Source organism: Ovis canadensis, chromosome 4 (genome assembly GCF_042477335.2).
Source record: "Ovis canadensis isolate MfBH-ARS-UI-01 breed Bighorn chromosome 4, ARS-UI_OviCan_v2, whole genome shotgun sequence".
NCBI classification, from domain to species: domain Eukaryota; kingdom Metazoa; phylum Chordata; class Mammalia; order Artiodactyla; family Bovidae; genus Ovis; species Ovis canadensis.
The window spans coordinates 71,681,310-71,709,160 of NC_091248.1; the positions used below are offsets into that span (position 1 = coordinate 71,681,310).

The 27,851-nt window shown below is 38.7% G+C and overlaps 1 protein-coding gene across 10 annotated transcripts in view; it reads left to right on the plus strand.

The window, feature by feature from the left end:
- Positions 1-27,851, plus strand: part of IMMP2L (inner mitochondrial membrane peptidase subunit 2) — a 964,367-nt gene that overhangs the window by 25,791 nt on the left and 910,725 nt on the right. For all 10 annotated transcript variants that reach the window (XM_069588004.1, XM_069588007.1, XM_069588011.1 and 7 more), the window contains exon 3: positions 19,004-19,140. In XM_069588004.1, coding sequence (XP_069444105.1) covers positions 19,006-19,140 — 135 coding nt within the window. In that variant the 5' untranslated portion in view covers positions 19,004-19,005. The remainder of the gene's footprint in view (positions 1-19,003; positions 19,141-27,851) is intronic.

Below are 27,851 nucleotides of genomic sequence, written 5' to 3' on the forward strand. Positions count from 1 at the left end.
TTTAATCTCCTTGCAGTCCAAGGGACTCTCAAGAGTCTTCTCCAACACCACAGTTCAAATGCATCAATTCTTCGGCGCTCAGCTTTCTTCACAGTCCAACTCTCACATCCATACATGACTACTGGAAAAACCATAGCTTTGACTAGACAGACCTTTGTTGGCAGGGTAGTGTCTGCTTTTTAATATGCTGTCTAGGCTTGTCATAGGTTTTCTTCCAAGGAGCAAGTGTCTTTTAATTTTATGGCTGCAGTCACCATCTGCAGTGATTTTGGAGCTCAAGAAAATAAAGTCTGTCCCTGTTTCCATTGTTTTCTCATCTATTGGCCATGAAGTGATGGGACCAGAGGCCATGATCTTAGTTTTTTAAATGTTGAGTTTTAAACCAAGTTTTTCACTCTCCTCTTTCACCTTCATCAAGAGGCTCTTTAGTTCCTCTTCGCTTTCTGCCATATGGTATCATCTGCATATCTGAGGTTACTGATATTTCTCCTGAAAGTCTTGACTCCAGCTTGTGCTTCATCCAGTCCAGCATGATGTACTCTGCGTATTAGTTAAATAAGCAGGGTGACAGTATGCAGCCTTGACATACTGCTTTCCTGATTTTGAACCAGTCTGGTTCTAACTGTTGCTTCTTGACCTGCATACAGGTTTCTCAGGAGGCAGGTAAGGTGGTCTGGTATTCCCATCTCTAAGAATTTTCTATGTTTTTTTGTTGTGATTCACACAATCAAAGGCTTTAGCATAGTCAATGAAGCAGAAGTAGATGTTTTTCTGGAATTCACTTGCTTTTTCTGTGATCTAATGGATGTTGGTGATTTGATCTCTGGTTCCTCTGCTTTTTCTAAATCCACCTTGAACGTGTAATTAAATATGATATTCAAAAATTAGTGGGATTAAAAGAGGGTGGGAGAAAACTTTTGGAGGGGTCTGCTATGTTTATGATATATATTGTGATGGTTTCACGAGTGTATACTTGTCTGTAAACTTACTAAGTTTTGGATACATTAAATATGTATTGACAGTTTTCTGTGAGTATGGTTTCAGTGTGTCTGCCCTCTGATTCCCTCTTGCAACACCAACCATCAAATCCCTTATGATTATACAGTGGAAGTGAGAAATAGATTTAAGGGCCTAGATCTGATAGATGGAGTGCCTGATGAACTATGGAATGAGGTTCGTGACATTGTATAGGAGACAGGGATCAAGACCATCCCCATGGAAAAGAAATGCAAAAAAGTAAAATGGTTGTCTGGGGAGGCCTTACAAATAGCTGTGAAAAGAAGAGAGATGAAAAGCAAAGGAGAAAAGGAAAGATATAAGCATCTGAATGCATAGTTCCAAAGAATAGCAAGAAGAGATAAGAAAGCCTTCTTCAGCGATGAATGCAAAGAAATAGAGGAAAAGAACAGAATGGGAAAGACTAGAGATCCCTTCAAGAAAATTAGAGATACCAAGGGAACATTTCATGCAAAGATGGGCTGCTTGATAAAGGACAGAAATGGTATGGACCTGACAGAAGCAGAAGATATTATTAAGAAGTGGCAAGAATACACAGAAGAACTGTACAAAAAAGATCTTCACGACCCAGATAATCACGATGATGTGATCACTAATCTAGAGCCAGACATCTTGGAAAGTGAAGTCAAGTGGGCCTTAGCATCACTACGAACAAAGCTAGTGGAGGTGATGGAATTCCAGTTGAGCTATTTCAAATCCTAAAAGATGATGCTGTGAAAGTGCTGCACTCAATATACCAGCAAATTTGGAAAACTCAGCAGTGGCCACAGGACTGGAAAAGGTCAGTTTTCATTCCAATTCCAAAGAAAGGAAATGCCAAAGAATGCTCAAACTACCGCACAATTGCACTCATCTCACATGCTAGTAAAGTAATGCTCAAAATTCTCCAAGCCAGGCTTCAGCAATATGTGAACCGTGAACTCCCTGATGTTCAAGCTGGTTTTAGAAAAGGCAGAGGAACCAGAGATCAAATTGCCAACATCTGCTGGATCAAGCAAGAGAGTTCCAGAAAAACATCTATTTCTGCTTTATTGACTATGCCAAAGCCTTTGACTGTGTGGATCACAATAATCTGTGGAAAATTCTGAAAGAGATGGGAATACCAGACCACCTGACCTGCCTCTTGAGAAATCTGTATGCAGGTCAGGAAGCAAGAGTTAGTACTGGACATGGAACAACAGGAAAATAGGAAAAGGAGTACGTCAAGGCTGTATATTGTCACCCTGCTTATTTAGCTTCTATGCAGAGTATATCATGAGAAACGCTGGACTGGAAGAAACACAAGCAGGAATCAAGATTGTCAGGAGAAATATCAATAACCTCACATATGCAGATGATACCACCATATGGCAGAAAGTGAGGAGGAACTCAAAAGCCTCTTGATGAAAGTCAAAGAGGAGAGCGAAAAAGTTGGCTTAAAGCTCAACATTCAGAAAACGAAGATCATGGCATCCGGTCCCATCATGTCACGGGAAATAGATGGGGAAACAGTAGAAACAGTGTCAGACTTTATTTTGGGGGGCTCCAAAATCACTGCAGATGGTGACTGCAGCCATGAAATTAAAAGACGCTTACTCCTTGGAAGAAAAGTTATGACCAACCTAGATAGTATATTCAAAAGCAGAGACATTATTTTGCTGACTAAGGTCCGTCTAGTCAAGGCTATGGTTTTTCCGGTGGTCATGTATGGATGTGAGAGTTGGGCTGTGAAGAAGGCTGAGCACCGAAGAATTGATGCTTTTGAACTGTGGTGTTGGAGAAGACTCTTGAGAGTCCCTTGGACTGCAGGGAGATCCAACCAGTCCATTCTGAAGGAGATCAACCCTGGGATTTGTTTGGAAGGAACGATGCTAAAGCTGAAACTCCAGTACTTTGGCCACCTCATGTGAAGAGTTGACCCATTGGAAAAGACTGATGCTGGGAGGGATTGAGGGCAGGAGAAGGGGACGACCGAGGATGAGATGGTTGGATTGCATCACGGACTTGGTGGACATGAGTCTGAGTGAACTCCGGGAGTTGATGATGAACAGGGAGGCCTGGCGTGCTGCAGTTCATGGGGTCGCAAAGAGTCGGACATGACTGAGCAACTGAACTGAGCTGAACTGAAATATGTATAGTTCTTGGTATATCAATCATAAAATAAACTTAATAAGATAACTTAAAAATAGATGACAGATGAACTGCCATGGTGGGCAATGTAAGGTCAGTTTAAACTGCCCACTTCCAGAAATTTTTTATATCAGGAAAAAAAAAACAAAAAACTATCCCGTTTGTGCCACTTAAAAAAGTTAATTGAATTCATGCCCCTTCTTCCACCGTAATTGATGCTTGTTTAATTCTCTGTCTTGCTTAGACTCTGACTTGCATAGCTATATGTATATAAATGTGTGGTCAAAACCAAGAATGTTGAGATTGTTTTGTCCTGTATTTCATATCTTTTCTTAGAAACTCTTGCTGAATCAAAATAAAGTTTAATGTTTCTTTTCATTTTTCTTTTTTACTTATGGACTGTTTCTCTGTCTCTATGTTTTACTCAGAATAGCAGAGGCAGTTCTCTCTTCCTGCCGTGTTTGCATTCCTGGGAAATCTTTCATTCTGCAAAATCTTGTGCTAAACGTGATAGAACTTCCAGGGAAAATAGGCTTGGGAACAGATGGTTTGAAACCAGTGGAATTTTGTAAACAGAACTGGCACCAAGAAATGACAATTGCAGTAAAAATAACAGCATGATTAAATCTCAACTGGAATTTATACCCAGCATCACCATCAGTCCTTGGTCTTACACCCTGATTTTCCTCCTTTGAGTTTTTGGTCCTTAAAGTTACTCACTTTTAACAGAAACCATTTTCATCAAAGTTAAAACTCTGGTCCAGGGTGTTGACTTTCAGCTTTATTTTAAATACAGGGGGAAATACTTTTCATTTCTTCATCTGCTGCTCTCAGCTTCCTTGGATAGTTTATTGTAGTGGAGAGTCTTGAAGGCAGGAAATGAGACTTTCCTGCTTGTGAACTGATTTACATTAAAGAAATACCTCTTGTAGCAGAAGAGGCTAATGTTAATTTGCTTTAGTCTATAAACATAATATATACACATTATAGAGAATTTAAATAATATGGGAAAGAATAAAGAAAGTAAAAATCCGTTGACTGCCAGTAAATACTACTGTCATTATCTGTGTGCCTACTGTTCTCCATCTGACCTCTTTTCATGATGATGTGTGTATATAATATTTCACATAAATGAGTTCATGTTATACTTAGTGTCTTCCAACTTTCTTTTAAGACAGTGTCAAACAGTATAGCTATACAATGTCCGTTTTAATGACTGCAAGTGATTTTACTATATGCATGTCGAAGTTCCTTCCTTTATTTTTTGTGGATGTTTAGGCTGTTTTCAGTTTTTCACTATTATAAAGAGTGGTGTACTGAAAATTCTAGATCACATCTTTGTACCCAGGAAGTGGTGTCTCTGCATCAGAGGTCTGTGTTTGCATAACACTTTGGTCCTTATTGCAATGTTGCTTTCAAGAAAGAGTGTACCTATTTATGCTCCCAGGAGAGCATGGGAAATTCTATGTTCCTACACAGGATGGTTTTAGTTTTCTGAATCTTTGCCAGTCTGATAGGTTAAAGAGGCGATATTTTGTTTTTATTTGTATTGGTTTTATTATTAATGTGATTGAACATTTTTTTATACCTCTGTGTAACATCCATATTTTATTTTGCTTTCAGTGAAGTGCCTTTCTTGTATTTCATGTTACTCACTTTTCTCTCGGAACATTTACCTTTTAAAAAATAAGAATTATGTGATTTTAGAGATATTACACCTTTGGGGTTAATATACATTGCAATGTTTAATATCATGATGATTATTTTATAATCTTATTTATGAGATGTTTTGATTTTTATGAAGTCAAATCCATCAATATTTTTTATTTCTTGGATTTGTAAAATGTTCAAAAATGCCTGTTTCCACTCCTAAAAGACTGTCTGCATTTATTTTCTTTTATGGCATTTGTGTTTATTTCTTATATTTAATCTTTGAATTATCTGGAATTTATCTTTCTATAATGAGTAAAATGAATATCTACCTTTTTTTTTTCTCCCTCCAAACCCTGATTATTTAACATCATTTGTTAATTTAAGCTCCTCTCCATCAGTGTGAAAGTCTTTATCATATACCCAGTTTCTTTGTGTCTTTGTTTTTATTTCTTGGTTTACTATTATGTTAGTTATTTCTGCAAAATAAATTACCTCCAAACTCAGTGGCTTTAGACATTTATTCTCTTTCAGAGTTTCCACAGGTGAGAAATGTGGGAGCAGCTCAGCTCCACAATTCTAGCTTATGATTTCTTTTAAGGTTGAGGTTAAGATTTCAACTGGAACCACTGTCATCTGAGGGCTTAACTGAGGTAGGAGGGTCTGCCTTACAGGTGGCTCACTCCCATGTCTGGCCAGAGGGTGCTGGCTCTTGCAGGGAGGGAGGCCTCAGTTGTTCTCTGATTGAACTTTCGCTAGGTCTCGCTGTCCTCTGGACCTGGTGCTAGCTTGCCTAGAGGTAGTCATCAAGCAGAGAGAGGCAAGAGAAAGCTATCTTTTTTTTGACTAGCTTCGGAAGTCACACAACATCAGTTCTACCACATTCTCTTTGCTAGAAGCAAGCCTCTTTCTAAGACCAACCCACCCTTAAAAAGACGGGAATTGGATTACTAATTTTGAAGGGAGACCTGACAAGGAATTTGCAGGAATATATCTAGACCCGCATAGGTCCCTTGACTGTTCCATTCATGTGTTTGGCTTGTCGTTTAGTTGCTAAGTTGTGTCTGACTCTTGTGACCCCGTGGGCTGTAGCCCACCAGGCTTCTCAGACCATGGGCTTTCCCAGGCAAAAATACTTGAGTGGGTTGTCATTTCCTTCTCCAGGGCAGGGATCAAACCCATGCCTCCCTCTTGGCAGGCCGATTCTTTACCACTGAGCCACGTGGGAAGTCCTGTATTTGACTACTTCTCTAATATCACATTAGTTCATTTAAAGAGTCTTATATTGAACTGATGGAATGTTCCATAATACTCTGCTAAGCTGTATTTGACAGACGGCCATCAACTCTTGCTGGTCAAGTATTTGAAAACAGATCCACAAAGTAATAATGATAATAATGGAGGGCTTTTTAAATCGCTCTATTTCTCCAACTTCAGAGAATTCTTTGGAATTATGTAATCGGAGTCATAGAAGTAGTAGTAGTGATCTGCTCAGCCATGTCTGACTCTGCGACCCCGTAGACTGGGGCCTATCAGGCTCCTCCGTCCATGGGATTCTCCAGGCAAGAGTGCTGGAGTGGATTGCCATTTCCTTCTCCAGGGGATCTTTCCCAGCCAGGAATCGAACCCGGGTCTCCTGTATTGCAGGCAGACGCTTTTACCGTCTGAGCCACCAGGGAAGCCCAGGACTCATTATAGTTCATTGCAGATCCGTGGTTACCTTATTGAACCATCTTTTCCACACCCTTCCATATTTCTATGAGTAATTTTAAATACTTTGGCAGATACATTGGAACTTTAGGGCATTGCGTGTTAATGAAATTTCACAGATATCTGAAACAGAATCTTCTAATATACCAGCAAGGAAGCAGAATCAAAAGAAGGCATTTCTGTGCGGGGAGCAATCTAAATAAGCATCTCAGCTCCATATGCTGTAATGTTCACCAGGAGCTCGTCACGATCCCTGGACTTTCTGAGCAGCAGACACTGGAGTCCATAGAGTGCTGTGCTCCATCTGCCTGTACAGGAAGAGCCTCTTCGTACTCTGACCTCTAGGCTGCCTTAAAACACACACACACACACACACACACACACACACACACACACACACACACACACACACACACACACACACACACACAGACACACACACACACACACACACACACACACACACACACACACACACACACACACACACACACACACACACACACACACACACAAAACACATGATGCCAGCCTGGCCTTTGTTGCCATTTCAACAAGTGTGTGTGCCTGAGGGTGCGCTTACACTTAAAAGTTTAAAAGACCACAGCCACTTGCTCTCAAGACCTTGGTTACTGTTGCTCTCCATTTAAATTGCACGAGTCTTCTCATCCGGCTGCATCTTTATCTGGTTCTGAGCTGGCACTGCCATTGTGTTAGCTCCCCATGGACATGCAGCTGCTGTGGACCGGCCGTGGCAGCCTTCCAAAAATTGCGACCATAGTTTGGACAGGCTTTATTTTTGACAGACTAATAGAGCCTTAATGTGCTTCCCCTGCTGGGGGAGCCTGTGTTTCTAATTTATATTTCTGATTCTCTGAAGAGTAGAATAAGTCCCTGGCTGGCTGTTTGCTGGTTAACTTGTATTTCCTGGTCTCACATTTTTTTGTGACTTTCTCTTCCCATCTTTGCCTCTTTGGGGTCTGGTGGGCTTGGCTACCTTAAGAAACTTGCCTACATGCTCTTTCCAATTCTGATCAAAGGAAAAGTCATTTTTTAAAAAAGGGAGAATAGTTGCTTTTCAATGTTGTGTTAGTCTCTGCTGTACAATGAAGTGAATCAGCAATATGTATACATATATCCCTTCCCTCTTGGGCCTGCCTCCCACCCCCAGCCCCCATCCCACCCATCTAGGTCATCATAGAGCACCAAGCTGAGCTCCCTGCACTATACAGCAGGTTCCCACTAGTTACCTATTTTGCACTGTATTAGAGAAGGAAATGGTAACCCTCTCCAATATTCTTGCCTGGAGAACCCCATGGGGAGAGGAGCCTGGTGGGCTATGGTCCAGGGGGTTGCAAAGAGTTGGACACAACAGCGACTAAACAACAACAACAAAGTGTGTACATGTCAATCCCAATCTCCCAATCTGTCCCACCCCCTCCCTCCCCAAAAGCCATCTTTTTGCTTCTTATCTCTTGATGTGAAAGTGAGTTGGTGCCTATTTAAAGAAAGTAGCCTATTTGAGGCATGGTGGGGAGATGGGGTCAGGATAGGATTTTCATGAGACCCTAATAGCATATTTGTTTTAAAAAATTGCCTTTTCTGTCCAACCCACTGGAGACCCTTGTACCATATAAAAATAGGGCAAAAACAGAGGTATTGTGAAAAGTAACTAGCATAAATGAGTATGACTTAGTAGTAGACAGTAGGACAGCTGTGCTCTAGGAAATATATGTCACATGGTATTTCTGGGGCCATTTCCCCATCACCCATATTATTGCCTGACACTTACTTTCTAATTTTCTTCTTGTTTATCTTGTGTCCTTTTTCTTATACATTCTCAGTGTCATTATTTTTTCATTTCCCTTGTCTCACTTTTATTTCTTAGTTTTGATTTTTGAAGGGTTTTGAGATTTTGCTTTTGAGAAGCATGCTTTTTCCTTTTACAGGCTCACTTAACTTTTTAAAAGCCAATTGCACTCATGGCTTAAATGCTAAATAATGCGGTATTTTCTTTGCAGCTGTTCAGCAAGTATTCTGATGCAGGAAATAAGTTCTTTAGCTAATTCAAAATATTATTGCTTTAGGAATAAATAGGCTTATGGTGAAATAGTCCAAAGTCGTCTAATTACTTTGTTTGGGTTGTTGATAAGTACCTGGTCTGTTTCATTTACACATATATTTAAGTTGCCACATTGTTACCTTAATATCCACATTGCCTTTAGCTTCTTCTTAATGACAGCAGTTATGCTTTTCTATTAAATTGGAAAAAAATATATAGAGTGCAGTGTTGAAATTTCAGTTTTGTGGTTATTACAGTTTAAATCTTACCTAGCTTCTCCTTGCTAATGGTTATCACTTAATAGGATTTTTCTCATTCCATAAAGAACTATTTGCTGTCCTGTTAATTTTTATGGTAAACTGTTTTTTGCAGAATTTATGGCATCTTAATTACTGAAATTTGTGATTGGGCCTTAGTTGTAAATGCAGTCAAATGGTGTCTATGTGGAGTTAAAGGATAAGGATAATCCATAGGATTAGGGTGGCCTGAGCCAGCTCTTAGAGAGGGCAACTGTTGTGATTTTGTTTTATGTGGTTTCCAAAAATATTGGAGTGATGAAGATTTTCATATTGCTAAGAAACAAAGCAAAACAAAATAAAAATAAGTATTAAATCCAGTCTTATCCCTCACTGCTCTTAATATATCTCTTGTTCCTGGTTTGGCCAGCATTCACACTCTCTCAGTAGGCCCATATGTGCCTTTACTCTCATAATCACATTTTCCTCTTACCTGAGACATTTACTAAGTGTAATTTATACTTCTTTTATTTTTCAACATTTCAATGAAAAATTTTAAGCATATGGAAAAGTTTTGAGAATTTTATAGTGAACATTCCTAAACCTGCCACCTACATTCCAATTCATTTTTTTTCTTTAAAGCTTCTTTCATGAATTTTTCCCTTCCAATTCTATCTCTTATCTTTCTTTTCTTTTTTTCCAGTATCTAATATATAATTTATTCCTGTGGTCCAATTTTGTTGCTAAGTCATATATTTTTTATATTCTGCTTAAAAATAATCCCCAAGACACCTAAGGCATTGTTGGTGTTGGCACTCATAATTCTTATTAATTGGCTGGTATCAGGAACTATGATCATCCTTAACCCATCAAATCTTAGAAAAAGATCAGGTTCAAAGCAGAAGAAAACTATCACTCTGGATATTAGGTGTCCCATTATTTAGAAGTAGGCTTTATTGGTTTAATTATAAGTAATGGACATTCTTAAGTTTCTTGCCCTTTTAAAATTTGTCATTGTTAGTCCTCTTCTTTGTACATGGCTAATGCTTTTATCTGAAGAAATAACTTTCATTTGATTATCTCACCATTGTTCTCTAATACATTGCACATAATATGCTAGTTTTATGGGTGTTCTCTTTCTTCATGCAAATGTTTACTAAAACACACACACACAATATGAACATTGTGAATATCCAAACCACCCTACAGGTTTTCTTATATGAAAAAAATTGTGGCTTGGAAAGATGAAGTAATTTGCCCAAATTCACATGATTGGATCATGATTTGACTTGAGATCTGTTTCCTAGGTTGCACTAGTGGTAAAGAACCTGCCTGCCAATGCAGGAGACAGGAGAGACACAAGTTAGATCCCTGGGTCAGGAAGATCCCCCGGAGTAGGAAATGGCAACTCACTCCAGTATTCTTGCCTGGAAATCCTATGGACAGAGGAGCTGGTGGGCTACAGTCCATGGGGTTGCAAAGAGTTGGACATGACTGAGCGACTGAACACGGTTGGATTCACTCACCATCCTACTGAGTTTCCCTGTTTGGTGACTGTGCCTCTGCAGAGCACTGCCAGCCTCAGCTCCAACAAAGGCAGAAGGAGAGGTGGGGATAAATGCCTGAGGTTTGCAAGTGGAAGGAGTCTTTCCCTAAACTCAGGAAGCTTATATGAAATTGCATTTCTTATTGATTTCTGGTGGCATTTTCTCTCTACATCAGTGTAGTACAACATGCCCTTAGAGTTCATTTGCATTTTAATATTTCTGACTTAAAATTTCACCTCTTTTAGCGTCCAGGTGTTCATCAGTCTCCAATAGACAATTTATTATCTCTGTCAGAGAAGTGGTTTTGGGTCAAAATAGAGGACCTTTATCTTCATCAGTCTACCAGTGTGGACTTTTAAAGTTGGGTTTCTTTGCCAGAACATGATTCACTTTATGTCTAACCCCATTATATTTCTCCCCTTTATTACTTTTGACAGTTTTTCATTCTTTATTTTTGCTTGCTCCTTCTGAGAATTTTCGACTTAAACTATACATACAAGTCACACAGTTCAAGATAAATAATTTGATGCTGGAGTTCACATTTCTAAAGATTACTAATTATCTTTTTGTTTTGATCTTCAAAAGATATCTTTCAGGAAATAAAAAAGCCAGACACAAAGAAGGAGAAAATATGTGCAAAGCGTGTATCTGATAAAAGACTTGTACCTATATATCTATAACGATACGTATACACATGGTCTTCCCTGGTGGCTCAGATGGTAAAAAAATCTGCCTGCAATGTGGAAGACCTGGGTTCGATCCCTGGGTCGGGAAGAAGCCCTGGAGGAGGGCATGGCAACCCACTCCAGTATTCTTGCCTGGAGAATCCCCATGGACAGAGGAGCCTGGCAGACTACAGTCCATGGGTTCACAAAGAGTCAGACACGACTGAGCGACTAAGCACACACACACACACACACACACACACACACACATCCTTACAACTCAATAAGAAGAAAAACCAATTACAAAATTGGCAGAAGATCTGAGCAGACACTTTAATAAAGGCAAGACTTCCTACTAAGCTCATGAAAAGATGTTTGACATTATCAGTTATTAGGGAAATGCCAATCAAAATCACAGTTAAATACCATACTGCACGCTCATTTGAATGGTCATAATCTAAAGGACTAAGAATGCCCAGTGTTGGCTAGAATCTGGAGAAGCCAAAAACCTTCATGTATTGCTAGTGAAAATGTAAAATGATACAATCACCTTGGAAAACAGCTTGGCAGTCCTCAAAATAAAAAAAGTACACTTTTCATATAACCAAGAAATTCCACTCCTAAATAACTACTCAAGAGAAATGAAAGCATATATTCACACAAGGACTTGTATGCAGAGACTTACAGCAGCCTTATTCACAATAGCTCAAAACTGGAAACAATCCAAATGTCCCATCAGCTGATGAACAGTTAAATTATGACATATCAATACAATGAAATGTTGTTTAGCAATAAAAAAATGAACTACTTATAAATGCAACATGGATGAACCTCAGAAATATTGTGTTAAATGAAATAAGCCAGACCAAAAAAAAAAAAAAACCTACTAAAATTTCTTTAAAATGCATATCTCTTAAAGAAGAGAGCAGTATATTCCTGGGGCTTGGATGGGAATGGGAGCTGGCCTTCAGATAGGCATGGGTGAACTTATGGGGGTGACAGAATACTCCAAAAATGTATTGTGATGATTCCACAACAGCATAAATTAGCTAAAAATCTTTGAAGTATATACACTTACAGTGGGTGAATTTTATGGTATGTAAATGATACCTCAATGAAGCTACTAAAAAATATTTCCCTCTAAAATGATTTCCTTTTTTGAGCTAGTGGTTCTCTAATGAGGGTGAATGAGGATTGTGGACAGGGAGGAAGACCAGAGACAGCATATTAGAATCATCTAAGAATTTTTTTTAACATGCATGTATTTATTCTTCCCTATAGTATAATACTAGAGATCACAGAATATCACCATGTATTATGAGGGTTGGGTAAAGAATCCTCCTGCTATGCAAGAAATACAGGAAACTCGGGTTTGATCCCTGGGTTGGGAAGATCCCCTGGAGAAGGAAATGAATACCCACTCCAGTATTCTAACCTGAAAAAATCCCATGCGCAGAGGAGCCTGGCAATCTATAGTTCATACAGTCACAAAGAGTTGGACACGACTGAGTGACTAAGCACACGTATATAATTTGCAAATGCTCCTCTACATGATTCTGATATACGTGATCCACACATCTACCCTTGAGAATCTCCTCTTAATCAGGTTGAGTCCCAGGAGTCTGTGTTTTCCATAAGCAACACAGGTGACTTTTGTGATCACTTAAGTTTAAGAAACTCTGCCCATGTTCTACAATGCTAAGAACTTTCAGCATTGTGGCAGAGCACAGTGGGATAAATGTTACTCTGGGAAAATCTATTTTCTGACCCTTTTAAAATCACATCTACCTAGATACTGGGAGCAGCCAATTACCTAGCAATTTTATTGAATTAAACCAATAATTAAGACTCCCAATTACTCCACTTTTGGTGGGGATTCTGGTTCATTAAAAGGAATCTGTCTGAACTCAATACCAAAAAGGCCAACCGTTTTGTTACAATTATGACTTATTCATATTCATGAAATGTGTTAGCTGTGAGATGTGTGCTTGCATGCTCACTTATGTCCAATACTTTGTGACTCCAGGCTCCTCTCTTCATGGGATTTTCCAGGCAGGAACACTGGATTAGGTTGCCATTTCCTAGCTATGAGATAATCTGCTATATTTGTGCCTAGTTGTGGTCTCTTATATGCAGGTCAGGAAGCAACAATTAGAACTGGACATGGAACAACAGACTGGTTCCAAATAGGAGAAGGAGTACGTCAAGGTTGTTTATTGTCACCCTGCTTATTTAACTTATATGCAGAGTCCATCATGAGAAACGCTGGGCTGGAAGAAGCAAAAGGTGGAATCAAGATTGCCGGGAGAAATATCAATAACCTCACATATGCAGATGACACCACCCTTATGGCAGAAAGAAAAGAGGAACTAAAAAGCCTCTTGATGAAAGTGAAAGAGGAGAGTGAAAAAGTTGGTTTAATGCTCAACATTCAGAAAATGAAGATCATGGCATCCGGTCCCATCACTTCATGGGAAATAGATGGGGAAACAGTGGAAACAGCGTCAGACTTTATTTTTTTGGGCTCCAAAATCACTGCAGTTGGTGACTGCAGCCGTGAAATTAAAAGACACTTGCTCCTTGGAAGAAAAGTTATGAGCAACCTAGATAGTATATTCAAAAGCAGAGACATTACTTTGCCAACAAAGGTCCGTCTAGTCAAGTCTGCGGTTTTTCCAGTAGTCATGTATGGATGTGAGAATTGGACTGTAAAGAAAGCTGAGCACTGAAGAATTGATGCTTTTGAACTGTGGTGTTGGAGGAGACTCCTGAGAGTCCCTTGGACTGCAGGGAGATCCAACCAGTCCATTCTAAAGGAGATCAGCCCTGAGATTTCTTTGGAAGGAATGATGCTAAAGCTGAAACTCCAGTACTTTGGCCACCTCATGCGAAGAGTTGACTCATTGGGAAAGACTCTGATGCTGAGAGGGATTTGGGGCAGGAGGAGAAGGGGACGACAGAGGATGGGATGGCTGGATGGCATCACTGAGTTGATGGATGTGAGTTTGTGCGGGAATTGGTGATGGACAGGGAGGCCTGGCGTGGTGCAATTCATGGGGTCGCAAAGAGTCAGACACAACTGAGTGACTGAACTAAACTGTGGTCTCTTGGGTTGAAAACTCTTGGGTCTCTACTTTCCCTTTTAAAAAGTAATGTCTTTTCCTTTGAAGCATTTTGTCATTCCTGAGTTGATAGAAGTCTCCCATTCTTGGAAGAATGCAGGAAACAGAAAATATAGAGCATTTGCAGTCACCTTCAATGGCTTTATTTTCCTGATTGTCAAGTTTGCCAAAAAAATTAGATTGCTAGAGATGATGGCTAAATGTTCCTATTGTTTTTAGAAAAACACAGTTTTGTAGGAGAGAAAACATGGGAACTTCAAAAAAAAAAATTAAAGTGCTGTTGCTATCCATTGAGGGGTCACTGCCAGTTCTGTGCATGTCAACAAGATTCCTGTCTAGTAAACTGCCTGAAATCCTGTCATTGTTCAGCATTGAGAAAACCTTAAGCGTTAATTATCTATTTTTATAATACATTATTTATTCATAATCTGAAAGGAGGAAGTTAGTGCCGCAGGTTTTTTTTTTTCTAGATTAGGATCCATCGATTACTTTCCTAGATCTGCTTCTAGTGGAATCAAAATTGTTCTCATTCATCAGTTATTATTTTTTCCCTGATTTAGTTCAGATGCCTTCTGCCTCCTAACATGCATGCTTAGGCTATGTTTGCAGAGTGAGATTATTGGCATCAGGAGCTCCTGGAGAGACACATGGAGAAGGGTAGCCTAATCATGTGTGGTCGTCTACTAATTTCTTGTGATCTTGTCGCAGGCCCTTTGGGAAGGAACTGTGACTCTGTGTGCCTTTTTACTCTTGGCATCTTAGTGAGACATAGGTAGGCCTTGCATGCTGCAGTCCATGGGGGTCACGAACAGTCCAACACGACTTAGCAACTGAACAACAACAAAATCTTAGCATAGTGAGTAGCGCAAAGTAGGTACTTAATGAAGAAAGAATGAAAATGTAAGCTCCATGTGGCCAGGGACCACGCCTTCCTTGTTGTACATTGTATGTGCCCCTTAGCACAGTTACATAGTAGATGATCAATAAAATATGACTGAATCAAGAATTTGGTGTCAGATTTGTTTGGATCCCTGCTCTTGTATTTTCTGACATTTGTAGTTTGATATACACTTTGAATTTACAAATAAAATTTTGATTTTGTTATCTAAATGTGTGGGCTGATTTCTATGATCGAAAGGTTACACTTTGTATAGGATACTGCTTTGTCATTTATTGTTTTTCTCTTACCTCCAAACCTGCCACACAGTTTTAAAATAGTTTTTATAATTAGGATGACTTGAGGTATATTTATTCACTTGGTTGCTATGGGTGAGTGATTAGTGACTTTGTATAAGATGAAATGTATGGGAATTTAAGAATGATTTTAGATGAATTCATGCGTGATCAAACCATAACACATGTGAGAGGAAAGACAGATATTTAGAGTGGAGGTCATTAGGCAGTTGAGGTCAGTAATGCCCAAAAAAATTTTACTTGTGGGTAAGTAAGTAAGTAAGTAAGTAAGTATACTAAGTGGCAAATATGATTTCAATGGAATCTGAAAGCTTATTTAAAAATATTCTGTTTAGGTACTTCAGCAGTGAATCAGGTGTGCCTACTATTTAAGCAGTAATTTTCTCAGGAGCAATGTTTTGAACCTAAATGACTTGCATGGTTGCTGGAAGAATGAGGTTACTGACAAAAATTATTCCTTTTTTGTTGGGATACCACATTATTATTGCTTTAAGGGAAATTTTCTCAGAGAAAGCAGATGCTCAGTGCTTATTAGTATGGTAGTTTTAAATATTTAAGATGTGAACAAAAGACCAGATCATCCCAATGATTCTTTATAGAAAAGGAGATGCATTAACTTTACCAAAATGTGAATGTCACAGCACTTTAAACATTTTATTTAATATAACTTGACATAGAAGTGTAATGTTCATTTCTTCCTTTGTGTATAGCTTTAGTACTTTAATGATAGAAGTCCCAAAGAGGGTTTTATTATTATGAGTTAAAGGTGTCATTCACAATTCAGATAGGACAGGACTGTACTGAGACTTTTGCTTTGAGCCTGTGAAAATAATGGCCCCTAATCTGCAAGGGAGCTTTTGTTTTCTCCCCCATGCTTGGGCAGAGTCTGCATACCCTCGATAGATACACCTCCCACATAATTTTCATGGCAAATAGAAGGGGAAAAATAGAAGCAGTGACATTTTGTTTTCTTAGGCTCCAAAATCATTGCAGATGGTGACTGCAGCCATGGAATTAAAAGATAACTGCTACTTGGAAGGAAAGCTATGGCAAACTTAGACAACTATTACAAAGCAAAGACATCACTTTACTGACAAAAGTCCATATAGTCAAAGCTGTGATTTTTCTAGATGTTGTGTACAGTTGTGAGAGTTGGCCCATAAAGAAAGCTGAATGCCGAAGAATGGATGCTTTTGAATTGTGCTGGAGAAGACTCTTGAGAGTCCTTTGGACAGCAAAGAGATCAAACCAGTCAATCCTAAAGGAAGTCAACCCTGAATATTCATTGGAAGGACTGATGCTAAAGCTGAAGCTCCAATACTTTGGCCACCTGTTGTAAAGGGTCAGATCATTGGAAAAGACCCTGATGCTGGGAAGGATTGAAGGCAGGAGGAGAAGGGGGCAGCAGAGGATGACATGGTTGGATGGCATCACTAATTCGTTGGAATGAGTTTGAGCAAACTCCAGGAGATGGTGAAGGACAGTGAAACCTGGCATGCTGCAGTCCATGGGGTCACAGAGTCAGACATGACTTAGTGGCTTAGCAGCAGCAACAGCAACAGTAGAAAACTATTCGTCCTGAGTTGTGCAGGAGATGGCAGCAGTGCTTGGATCAGCAGTGGAATTGTGAGCCTGAGAAGGGAAAGGGCAGTGGCTTTCAGGTCTTACTTGTGTTTAATGTCTTGTCACATAATTTGCACTAGTTCCAACTTTATCTCTGCTTCCCTTTTGTAACTAGTTGTATAATAAAAGTCTTTTTTCCTTTCAACATTAAAAAAAAAAAACAACAAATTCTCAAACCTAAAATTCTCAACATAATTTCTCTTCTTGGTCAATAATAACCTAAGTGCCTTTCTTTATTTTAGTATCTTCTCAAAGACTTGGAGAAACAATAAAAAAAAATATATAGGGATATAGAATGACAGCCCTGGAAAGAATGTTAGAAATTGAATCCGAACCCTTACTATTTTTTTTTTTTGACTGCACTGGATCTTAGTTGCCATATGTGGGATTTTAGTTGCGCATGTGGGATCTAGTTTTCAGATCACGGAACAATATGAAGTATTGTTTCAGGAGGGTATTTAAATGATTTTATACTGTATATATATCTATCTTTATATCCCCTGCACTTAGCATTGGTGGTTAGCAGGCAATAAATAAATGTTTACTGAATTAAACATTAGCATATTAAAGTTTGTGTATATACGAAACTGAATTTCTTGTAGTTTCTTAAATAACTTATGTTTTATTTCGCTCTGAGATCTTCATGCACACTGCTGCTTTTGCCCGAAGTGGCCAGGTCTTACCTGGGACACATTTCTTAATCATTTTCTAATGCATGCACTTCCTTGCCCCAGGCACATTGTCTCTTTTCAAGGCTATTTTCCCTTGGAAATATTTATCTAAAGGCAATCTTCCCTGGCACTTTGTAACTTCTTGAGAGCAAGGACTGTGTCTGCTTTTCATTTGTGTATCTCAGTGGTACCCCACTCCAGTACTGTTGCCTGGAAAATCCCATGGATGGAGGAGCCTGGTGGGCTGCAGTCCATGGGGTCGCTAAGAGTTGGACACAACTGAGTGACTTCACTTTCACTTTTCCCTTTCATGCATTGGAGAAGGAAATGGCAACCCACTCCAGTGTTCTTGCCTAGAGAATCCCAGGGACAGGGGAGACTTGTGGGCTGTCGTCTATGGGATCGCACAGAGTCGGACACGACTGAAGTGACTTAGCAGCAGCAGCAGCATCCAGCCCATGACCTTGTACTTATTAGAGTTCTCAGGAATTGAATTATTAGCATGTTTTTAGTACTTTGGAATGTGATCCAAGGAAATGATAAAATAACAGTGCTTGAATAAGTCACAACTACCTCAACACTTTTCTCATCTCTTCTCCTCTCCCCAATCCTTGTCCATCCATTTTCATTTCTGTCTGTTTAACCTCCAAAATGCATATGTGAAGTTTGCCCATTTTGATCCATTTCTATCACCACCACCACCACCACTACAATCCATCCTACCACCATCTCTTCCCTAGCCCACTAGAATAATCTGGTCTTCCTGTATTTATCTAGTCCTAGTCAAGAAATAGAAAAGACTGAAATTATAACCTATCACATAGTATGAATCAGTATTATTTTGAGAAACTGGTAAACAAACTGGTCATTTATCTTCCCCAGCCAGGAGGGTTCTTCATCTGTTGGACTGGGTTTAGCTGCATTTTGGTCTTGTAGGGCAGAATCTCTTGATCTCTCACTATTTTGTTTTTCGTTGTACAAGACCGTTAAAGGATTGCATTAGCCCTAGAAACTCTGAAAATTAACCAAGTGGTTACAGGGCTAAGTGAGAGTTGATAATTATCTGTACTGAATTCACATGCAGTGATATTTTTTCTTGATTTCTCATATATTTCATGGTTATATTAGGATAAATTTGGCTTCCATAACATAGGCCCCATAACATTGGTTTAAATATGATGGAAAGTGATTTATCTCTTAAATAACAACTTGAACATAAGCAACACAGGGCAGTTACAGTGCTTCCATGGTGCTGGAGACCTCAGGGGGGATGAGTATGAAACATATTGAGATGAGGTTGCTTTTTCTTAACTCTTATTTTTCTTGCACTGTTTTTTACGTTTTCTTTCCTACCTTTCTTGGGGCTAATCTCATATTTATTTTTGTTGTGCTTTTAGGCATGGCGCAGTCCCAAGGCTGGGTGAGAAGGTACTTCAAAGCCTTTTGTAAAGGCTTCTTTGTGGCGGTACCTGTGGCAGTGACTTTCTTGGATCAAGTTGCCTGCGTGGCAAGAGTGGAAGGAACATCGATGCAGGTAAAACTGATATGACTCCTTTCTTTGAAATGCACGTTTGGTTGTTTCTCAAGCACTAGAAATGAGATTTCTGTATATTGTGTCCATGCTAGAAACTGAAAGGTTTTTAAAAGGCCTTGAATGAAATTTTAATGTTACTAAATGTCTTTATAAGGTCTTCTAATGCGGTCATATTATAAGCAATGGTGAATAAAAATAATTCTTTGATGCTTCTCTATATCTATAGTTCCCTCCCCCTTAGGAATGATAAATTGAGATTCTAAAGAAATTTTATAAAATAATATCACTTTCCGTGGCTGTGGCCTGAGATTTTAAGTTTTTTTTTTTTTTTTTAATTATCCATATATGACTGAGATCACATTTATGAGTTCAGTTGCAGGATGAATTTGTCTCCAATTCAGTTACCTGGTTGTTTTACACTTGCACACATGCACTCACATTTATGCACACACAGAATTCTGATAGGTGGAAAAATCTACAGCACTGATTTCAGATATTCTAGTGTATTCTTTAAGCATGTTGCTGATTAAGAAGATTAAATGTCATTTACATTGGAAAAACTTTGGAGTGGAGATTTCCAAAAGTTATACGCAAGTAGTCTCCAGTAACTCAGAGAAAACTTGATTATTCTAATGCTGATGTCTGAAACCTAGCTGTTTCAGTAAGTTTATCAACTAAGAATTTACATTTTGTAATATAATTTGTTTTCTTCCATTCTTTTGTGTATTAAGTTTATGCATTATACTAAATATTTCTATAAAACAAATAAAATGAATATATCAACTTCTAAGAATTTAAAATGATACAGAGTAACCAGCTTACTTCCCCCCCCCCCCTTTTTTAGTCTTTAAACTAGGTGAGGGCATAGACATCAGCTTTGAAGAGTTAGAATGAAATTGCTTTGTTAAAATTGTAACTATTGTACTGAGAATCAGGTCTCTTCCTGAGTTCAGGTGCTTAGTGAGATCCTGAGTGAGTGCTTTTGGGGTGAAGTTCAGTTCAGTTCAGTTGCTCAGTTGTGTCTGACTCTTTGCAACCCCATGAATCGCAGCACGCCAGGCCTCCCTGTCCATCACCAACTCCCGGAGTTCATTCAGACTCACATCCATCGAGTCAGTGATGCCATCCAGCCATCTCATCCTCTGTCGTCCGCTTCTCCTCAACTAGGGTTCTAAAGCATGTCTGCCTGAATATTTACTTATTGACTTGTGCTTCCATCATTTGAGAATGACGGGGGCCTTCTCTTGGGTTGGGGCTTCTGAGTTAAACCCTGTCTCTCAAGTTTACTGTAGAGTGGGTCACCAGCTCCAAGCAAACTGGTCACTTACTTTGAATGCAAAAATATTGTAGTGCATGGGTACAGCAAACAAAGGAAGAGGGATTTATAAGTGTATGGCTTTATTCCTAAATGCAGTTTAATACATTTAACAGGAACGGGTTTTACATTTCCTGCCTCTTTATTTTTCAATTCCTCGCAGCCTCATCTTAGACCCAATTCTTTGGGGAAATTAAACTTTCTTTGTTGAGCTTTTGAATCAGATTCCTCATTTGAGATTAAAACTGCCTTCTCCATAGCCATCCAAATTCCTTTTGGACCCTTTCATCCCTTTGAACCCGGCAAGTGTTATTTTTGGATAACAAATAATCACACAAATAATGACTTTTTTCCAATTTTGTTAGTGCTGTGTTGTTACACAACCCTCACTATCCTGAGATGGAATTTTTCCAGAACACAAAACCTCATAATCTTGGATCTCATGATATTCCAGAGAATCATATGGCAATCATAGTTTGCAATTCTCATGCCTTTAGCCCAGTATATACTATGTTCATGACTTGTGCTCAGAGGGAAAAAAACACAAGGAAATAGCCATTTTATGAAAACACAAAGCTTATCCCTAGTGAAGAAGACAGTGAAGAAAGTCTTGAATATGCCAGATCTTGTCTTTTAAAGCCTTTAGATGACAAAATCTGTCATTTAAATGCCAGATCTATTGATTAAATAGTAAGTTTATTGCACATACATTAGAATTTCTTACAGTATTCCTGGACCACTACCCCAAGAATCAAATTTGTTACCTTGTAGTTTGTTTGGTAGGATTTCCTTAGCTGTTGGTTAGAGAAGAACAGTCTGAATTGACTTTGATCTACAGGGAAATGGATTGGAAGGCTTATGAGTACGTTGGTGGAAGGCAGGAATGTGGCAGTCATCAGGGACAACTGAAAGCAGGGACGTGAATGTTGCCAGGGTGCTCAGTCTTTTCTCTTTCAACATCTGCTTCTGCTAGCATCTTGGCTCAGTTCTCTCAGACCAGCTTTCATCTCGACTCAGGGCACATGGCTGCTGGCAGCTCTCATGCCTTTAGATGCCCAATTTCTTTACCGTCTGAGCGAGATTTCTCCTTATGCCTTAATTTCACTTTGAGAAATCTTGAAGAAGGACTGTGATTGACTCAGGTTGGACCATATGCTCTGATCCATGCAAATACAGATCAACTTTGACCAGAAGGTTAGGGTGCCATGATTGGCCTAACTTTGGACAGGTGCATACCCCTAGCCTTGTGGCTAGGAGGAATGAGAAAGCAACAACATATATTTGAATCACATTTTTCCTGTGGGCTTTCAAGGTGAGGTAGTGGTGATACTTCCCAGAAGAAGAGGAGGTGTTATTTTTGAAATAAAAGGGTAAAGGATATTCTGGGAAGAAAGGAAAAAAAAATGTATGTTTATATGGTTTTATCTATATTATAAGAATTTTAGATTACTTTTGAGGATAATAGATAATTTGTTTACACTTTCATTAGATATCACTGAATCATACTTAAAATTATTTCAGACTAGAAAATGCAGTAATGAGATATTGTTAATAATTAATTCAGCATATTTGAAGATATCTTTGCTATGCTACAGCTTTGATGAACTGAACATCTTTAGGCCATGGGGTTCAGAATTTTTGACAAAAAATTCAAAAAAATTCTTGTCTTCAAATTTCTCTAATGATGCAAGTACTAAATAGTTGGCAGGGTGTGTGGTACTCTCTGGAAATCCCTGAGCTTCCTGCAAGGCACACACCTGCTTTTATTGACTCTGAGGCCTGAAAATTATTCCCAGATTATTGCAGTTGGTTGATTTGTTGTGAACAGAAGGAGTATTCTGGATGTGTGGTCATGTCTTGTTATACCAAGGCTTAAAAGTGTGAAAGGAAGAGAGGTAAAACAATAGGCAAGAAAGAAAAATATGTGGAGAAGAGGAGGAAGGAAAATAACACAGATCAGTTGGGTGACGGAGAAAATTAAACACCCGAGACACTGAGCAGGAGACGAGAGTGGCACAGAGAATCAGTGATGAGCAGAGAGAAGGCTGCTCCAGTGAAGGAACTCAGGGCTCCTTTTGAGGAACCTTCCTTGGAATTGTACCCTTGAATGCTGACCCATCTCTGCTGCATATCTGTGTATAACACCATGAGATTTGTCACCCAGCCATCCATTCTAAATCTCAGTATTCATTGAAAGAATCTGCGTGCCATTTTGAGGGAACTCCTGTTGGAACAGGTCATCAGTCTTCATTGGAAGGATTGATGCTGACACTGAAGCTCCAACACCTTGGCTACCTGATGTGAAGAGCTGATTCATTAGAAAAGACCCTGATGCTGGGAAAGATTGAGGGCAGGAGGAGAAGGGGGCAACAGAGGATGAGAGGTTGGATGGCATCACCGACTCAATGGACATGAATTTGAGCAAACTCCAGGTGACAGTGAAGGTCAGGAGAGCCTGGCATGCTGTAGTCCATGGGGTCACAAAGTGTCAGACCTGACTTAGTGACTGAACAACAACAACAACCAGTCTTGAGCGTCATTCGTTGCATAGTACCTGAGTGCTGCTGTGTATTCAGGTAGAAAGACCATATGTAGTCACTTCTTTCATTTCAACTATATGAATAATTTTGTGACTCGGGGCATTTGCACATTTGCAGGTATGGACAATAATAAAGGCACTGGCAACTGTGAGTTGGAATAGGGAATCATTTATCAAATGGCTGGTATGTGCAAAACTGTTCTTGAGGTATGGGAGTCAGATACAGATTCTGTATTCAAGGTCGTCTTGCTATAGCAGAGGTTTAAGAATTATTAATCCTAGATACTTGCTATATCTTCAGATGAGATTTGATAATGAAGATATCAAGCTGTCAGATATTTGGTCAGTGCCTAGCACATCCAGAAATGGAAAAAGAAAAAAAAAAAAAACCAAAAAACCCAAAACTTGTTTGATTTAGCATACTAGTTTAGAGAATGAACCTGGAAATTTTAATTTGAGACAGAATGGTACCAGAAAAATAATACCTTGAGTCCTTTTATAGTTCAACACTATTATTTTTATTGTGGCAGCAAACAACCCCCAAATTTTAGTGGTTTATATAACATTTTTATTTCTTGCTCATTGGTCTGCAGATTGATTATAGTCACTCTAGGCTAAGGGTTTGGATCAGTCTGCTTCCTGTATCTCTCACTGTGGGCCCTCTGCTGAAGGAACAGTGACAGGTCTGGGGTGTGCTCTTCTCATGGGTGAGAGTGGGACACAGGGTGAATGAAAACGCTCAGAACATCTTAGGGCCTCCGTTCAGAACTTTCGCTTTTCTGTCTATATTCCCTTGGTCAAAGCAAGTCACACAGCAAAACCCAAAGCAATTAGATGGAAGTATATTCCACCCATAGGGAAGTCATGGCAAGGTAAGGTGGGGAGGATGAATTGTGAATAGGTAGGTATATCTACCACAGCCACTAGGATGCCAAAGATACATGCTAGATTTCAGAGGTAATATAAAAAGTTGTATTAACCTTTGAGTCTACCTAGAATAACCCTAATCTTTGTAGTTCAAGTCTGACAAAATTGTAATGGGTTGAAATTCTAAGTCACTGAATTCTGGAATGGATTGAAATAGCCCAGGGCCAATTGGATCTTTAGAACGACTTCTTAAAAAGGTTACTCTGCAACTTGTATACATGTTATTTAAGAAAATCCAAGAATTGAGAGTTTGAATTTCATTAAAAGTACATATAATGCCAATCTTTTGGAGTTTATTGAATAAATACTGTTATAGCAACCCTGGAAATTGGCTTTGAGTGACAAATTTTGGACTAGAGCTCTTTTTATGTCTTAAAAAAAATTCTGTTGGCTTGAGGTTTAATAGGAGAAACTCATTTTCAGGATTCTGTCTTATAAAAAATAATTCTTTACTTTTAAAATGCTACTCAGTAGTTCTTTTTTGAGGTTAGGTTTTCCAGTATTAATTTACACTATGACTAGAAGGATAGAGGAGGTCCATCATGAGGAGTCACAGCTAGTTAAAGGTAAGTCATCAATGCAAACAAGGTATATGATGTAATTCAATGGAAAATAGGATTCAGTTTATGAAATAGTTGATCTTTTTTGTTTTATCAAGTTATATAGGCATGTCTCTTTTATTGGATGAGACGTACCTTTAGCCATGCTCTGCACACACAGAGCACTAGCAGACGTTGTTGGTTAATGATTATTCATACTGACCTCTTCCCCTCTCATGCCCATGAATCACTTCTACTGGCTGCTGAAAGGTTACTATGAAAGTAGATGCACCTTTTTTTTTTTTTCAAGAAGCACCACATTACTCAACATTAATTTAACTCAGGAAACAAAGGCTGATATTGCATACAGTTGAAACTACAGAGGGAATTTATGTCGGTGAGATGCAATTATTCAAATTAGAAGTTCAATCGCTTACAAAGGCTTTTAGAATAAAAAGATGCCCTAGGAATAGTTTAATGACCTCACGCCAAAGTTTTAGAATTTATTTGAGCAAGAATGCCTGAAGCAGGGTCACTGGTTCTCATAAAAGGTGTATGTCTTCTACATGCAAAATTAAGATGTAAGACTTAAAAAAACAACTGAAAGAAATCATTTTGTGTCACTGTCCTGTTTTTGTTGCAGTTGCCACATAATTTTTATTTTTATTTTTATTTTTTTTCTTTTAATTTTAGTTTTTTATTTTTTAAATTTTAAAATCTTTAATTCTTACATGCATTCCCAAACATGAACCCCCCTCCCACCTCCCTCCCCATAAAATCTTTCTGGGTCATCCCCATGCACCAGCCCCAAGCATGCTGCATCCTGCATCAGACATAGACTGGCGATTCAATTCACATGATAGTATACATGTTAGAATGTCATTCTCCCAAATCATCCCACTCTCTCCCTCTCCCTCTGAGTCCAAAAGTCCGTTATACACATCTGTGTCTCTTTCCCTGTCTTGCATACAGGGTCGTCATTGCCATCTTCCTAAATTCCATATATATGTGTTAGTATACTGTATTGGTGTTTTTCTTTCTGGCTTACTTCACTCTGTATAATCGGCTCCAGTTTCATCCATCTCATCAGAACTGATTCAAATGAATTCTTTTTAACAGCTGAGTAATACTTCATTGTGTATATGTACCACAGCTTTCTTATCCATTCATCTGCTGATGGACATCTAGGTTGTTTCCATGTCCTGGCTATTATAAACAGTGCTGCGATGAACATTGGGGTACATGTGTCTCTTTCAATTCTGGTTTCCTCGGTGTGTATGCCCAGAAGTGGGATTGCTGGGTCATAAGGGAGTTCTATTTGCAATTTTTTAAGGAATCTCCACACTGTTCTCCATAGTGGCTGTACTAGTTTGCATTCCCACCAACAGTGTAGGAGGGTTCCCTTTTCTCCACACCCTCTCCAGCATTTATTGCTTGCAGATTTTTGGACCGCAGCCATTCTGACTGGTGTGAAGTGGTACCTCATTGTGGTTTTGATTTGCATTTCTCTAATAATGAGTGATGTTGAGCATCTTTTCATGTGTTTGTTAGCCATCTGTATGTCTTCTTTGGAGAAATGTCTATTTAGTTCTTTGGCCCATTTTTTGATTGGGTCGTTTATTTTTCTGGAATTGAGCTGCATAAGTTGCTTGTATATTTTTGAGATTAGTTGTTTGTCAGTTGCTTCATTTGCTATTATTTTCTCCTATTCAGAAGGCTGTCTTTTCACCTTGCTTATAGTTTCCTTTGTTGTGCAGAAGCTTTTAATTTTAATTAGATCCCATTTGTTTATTTTTGCTTTTATTTCCAGAATTCTGGGAGGTGGATCATAGAGGATCCTGCTGTGATTTATGTCTGAGAGTGTTTTGCCTATGTTCTCCTCTAGGAGTTTTATAGTTTCTGCTCTTACATTTAGATCTTTAATCCATTTTGAGTTTATTTTTGTGTGCGGTGTTAGAAAGTGATCTAGTTTCATTCTTTTACAAGTGGTTGACCAGTTTTCCCAGCACCACTTGTTAAAGAGATTGTCTTTACTCCATTGTATATTCTTGCCTCCTTTGTCAAAGATAAGGTGTCCATATGTGTGTGGATTTATCTCTGGGCTTTCTATTTTGTTCCATTGATCTATATGTCTGTCTTTGTGCCAGTACCATACTGTCTTGATGACTGTGGCTTTGTAGTAGAGCCTGAAGTCAGGCAAGTTGATTCCTCCAGTTCCATTCTTCTTTCTCAAGATTGCTTTGGCTATTCGAGGTTTTTTGTATTTCCATACAAATCTTGAAATTATTTGTTCTAGTTCTGTGAAAAATGTGGCTGGTAGCTTGACAGGGATTGCATTGAATTTGTAAATTGCTTTTGGTAGTATACTCATTTTCACTATATTGATTCTTCCAATCCATGAACATGGTATATTTCTCCATCTATTAGTGTCCTCTTTGATTTCTTTCATCAGTGTTTTATAGTTTTCTATATATAGGTCTTTAGTTTCTTTAGGTAGATATATTCCTAAGTATTTTATTCTTTTCGTTGCAATGGTGAATGGAATTGTTTCCTTAATTTCTTTTTCTACTTTCTCATTATTCGTGTATAGGAATGCAAGGGATTTCTGTGTGTTGATTTTATATCCTGCAACTTTACTATATTCATTGATTAGCTCTAGTAATTTTCTGGTAGAGTCTTTAGGGTTTTCCATGTAGAGGATCATGTCATCTGCAAACAGTGAGAGTTTTACTTCTTCTTTTCCAATTTGGATTCCTTTTATTTCTTTTTCTGCTCTGATTGCTGTGGCCAAAACTTCCAGAACTATGTTGAATAGTAGCGGTGAAAGTGGACACCCTTGTCTTGTTCCTGACTTTAGGGGAAATGCTTTCAATTTTTCACCATTGAGGATAATGTTTGCTGTGGGTTTGTCATAGATAGCTTTTATTATGTTGAGGTATGTTCCTTCTATTCCTGCTTTCTGGAGAGTTTTTATCATAAATGGATGTTGAATTTTGTCAAAGGCCTTCTCTGCATCTATTGAGATAATCATATGGTTTTTATTTTTCAATTTGTTAATGTGGTGAATTACATTGATTGATTTGCAGATATTGAAGAATCCTTGCATCCCTGGGATAAAGCCCACCTGGTCATGGTAGTATGCTGTTTTCCTTCTTCCATAACCAGAGGGGAAAATGTTTGAAAACAGTGCTCAATACTGTCTCTTAACAATACTCTCAGACTTCAGAGAAAGATTTATACAGCATAGACTAGAAAATTAGAAAATTTGAGGGGAAATAGAGTCTAATCAACATTGAGGTCTTTATTTATCAATACCACACATTCATTGGTCCAAAATTGTCGATTTTCAGTTACCTGAGAATAATGATCCTGAAGAACCTGGCTTGTAATA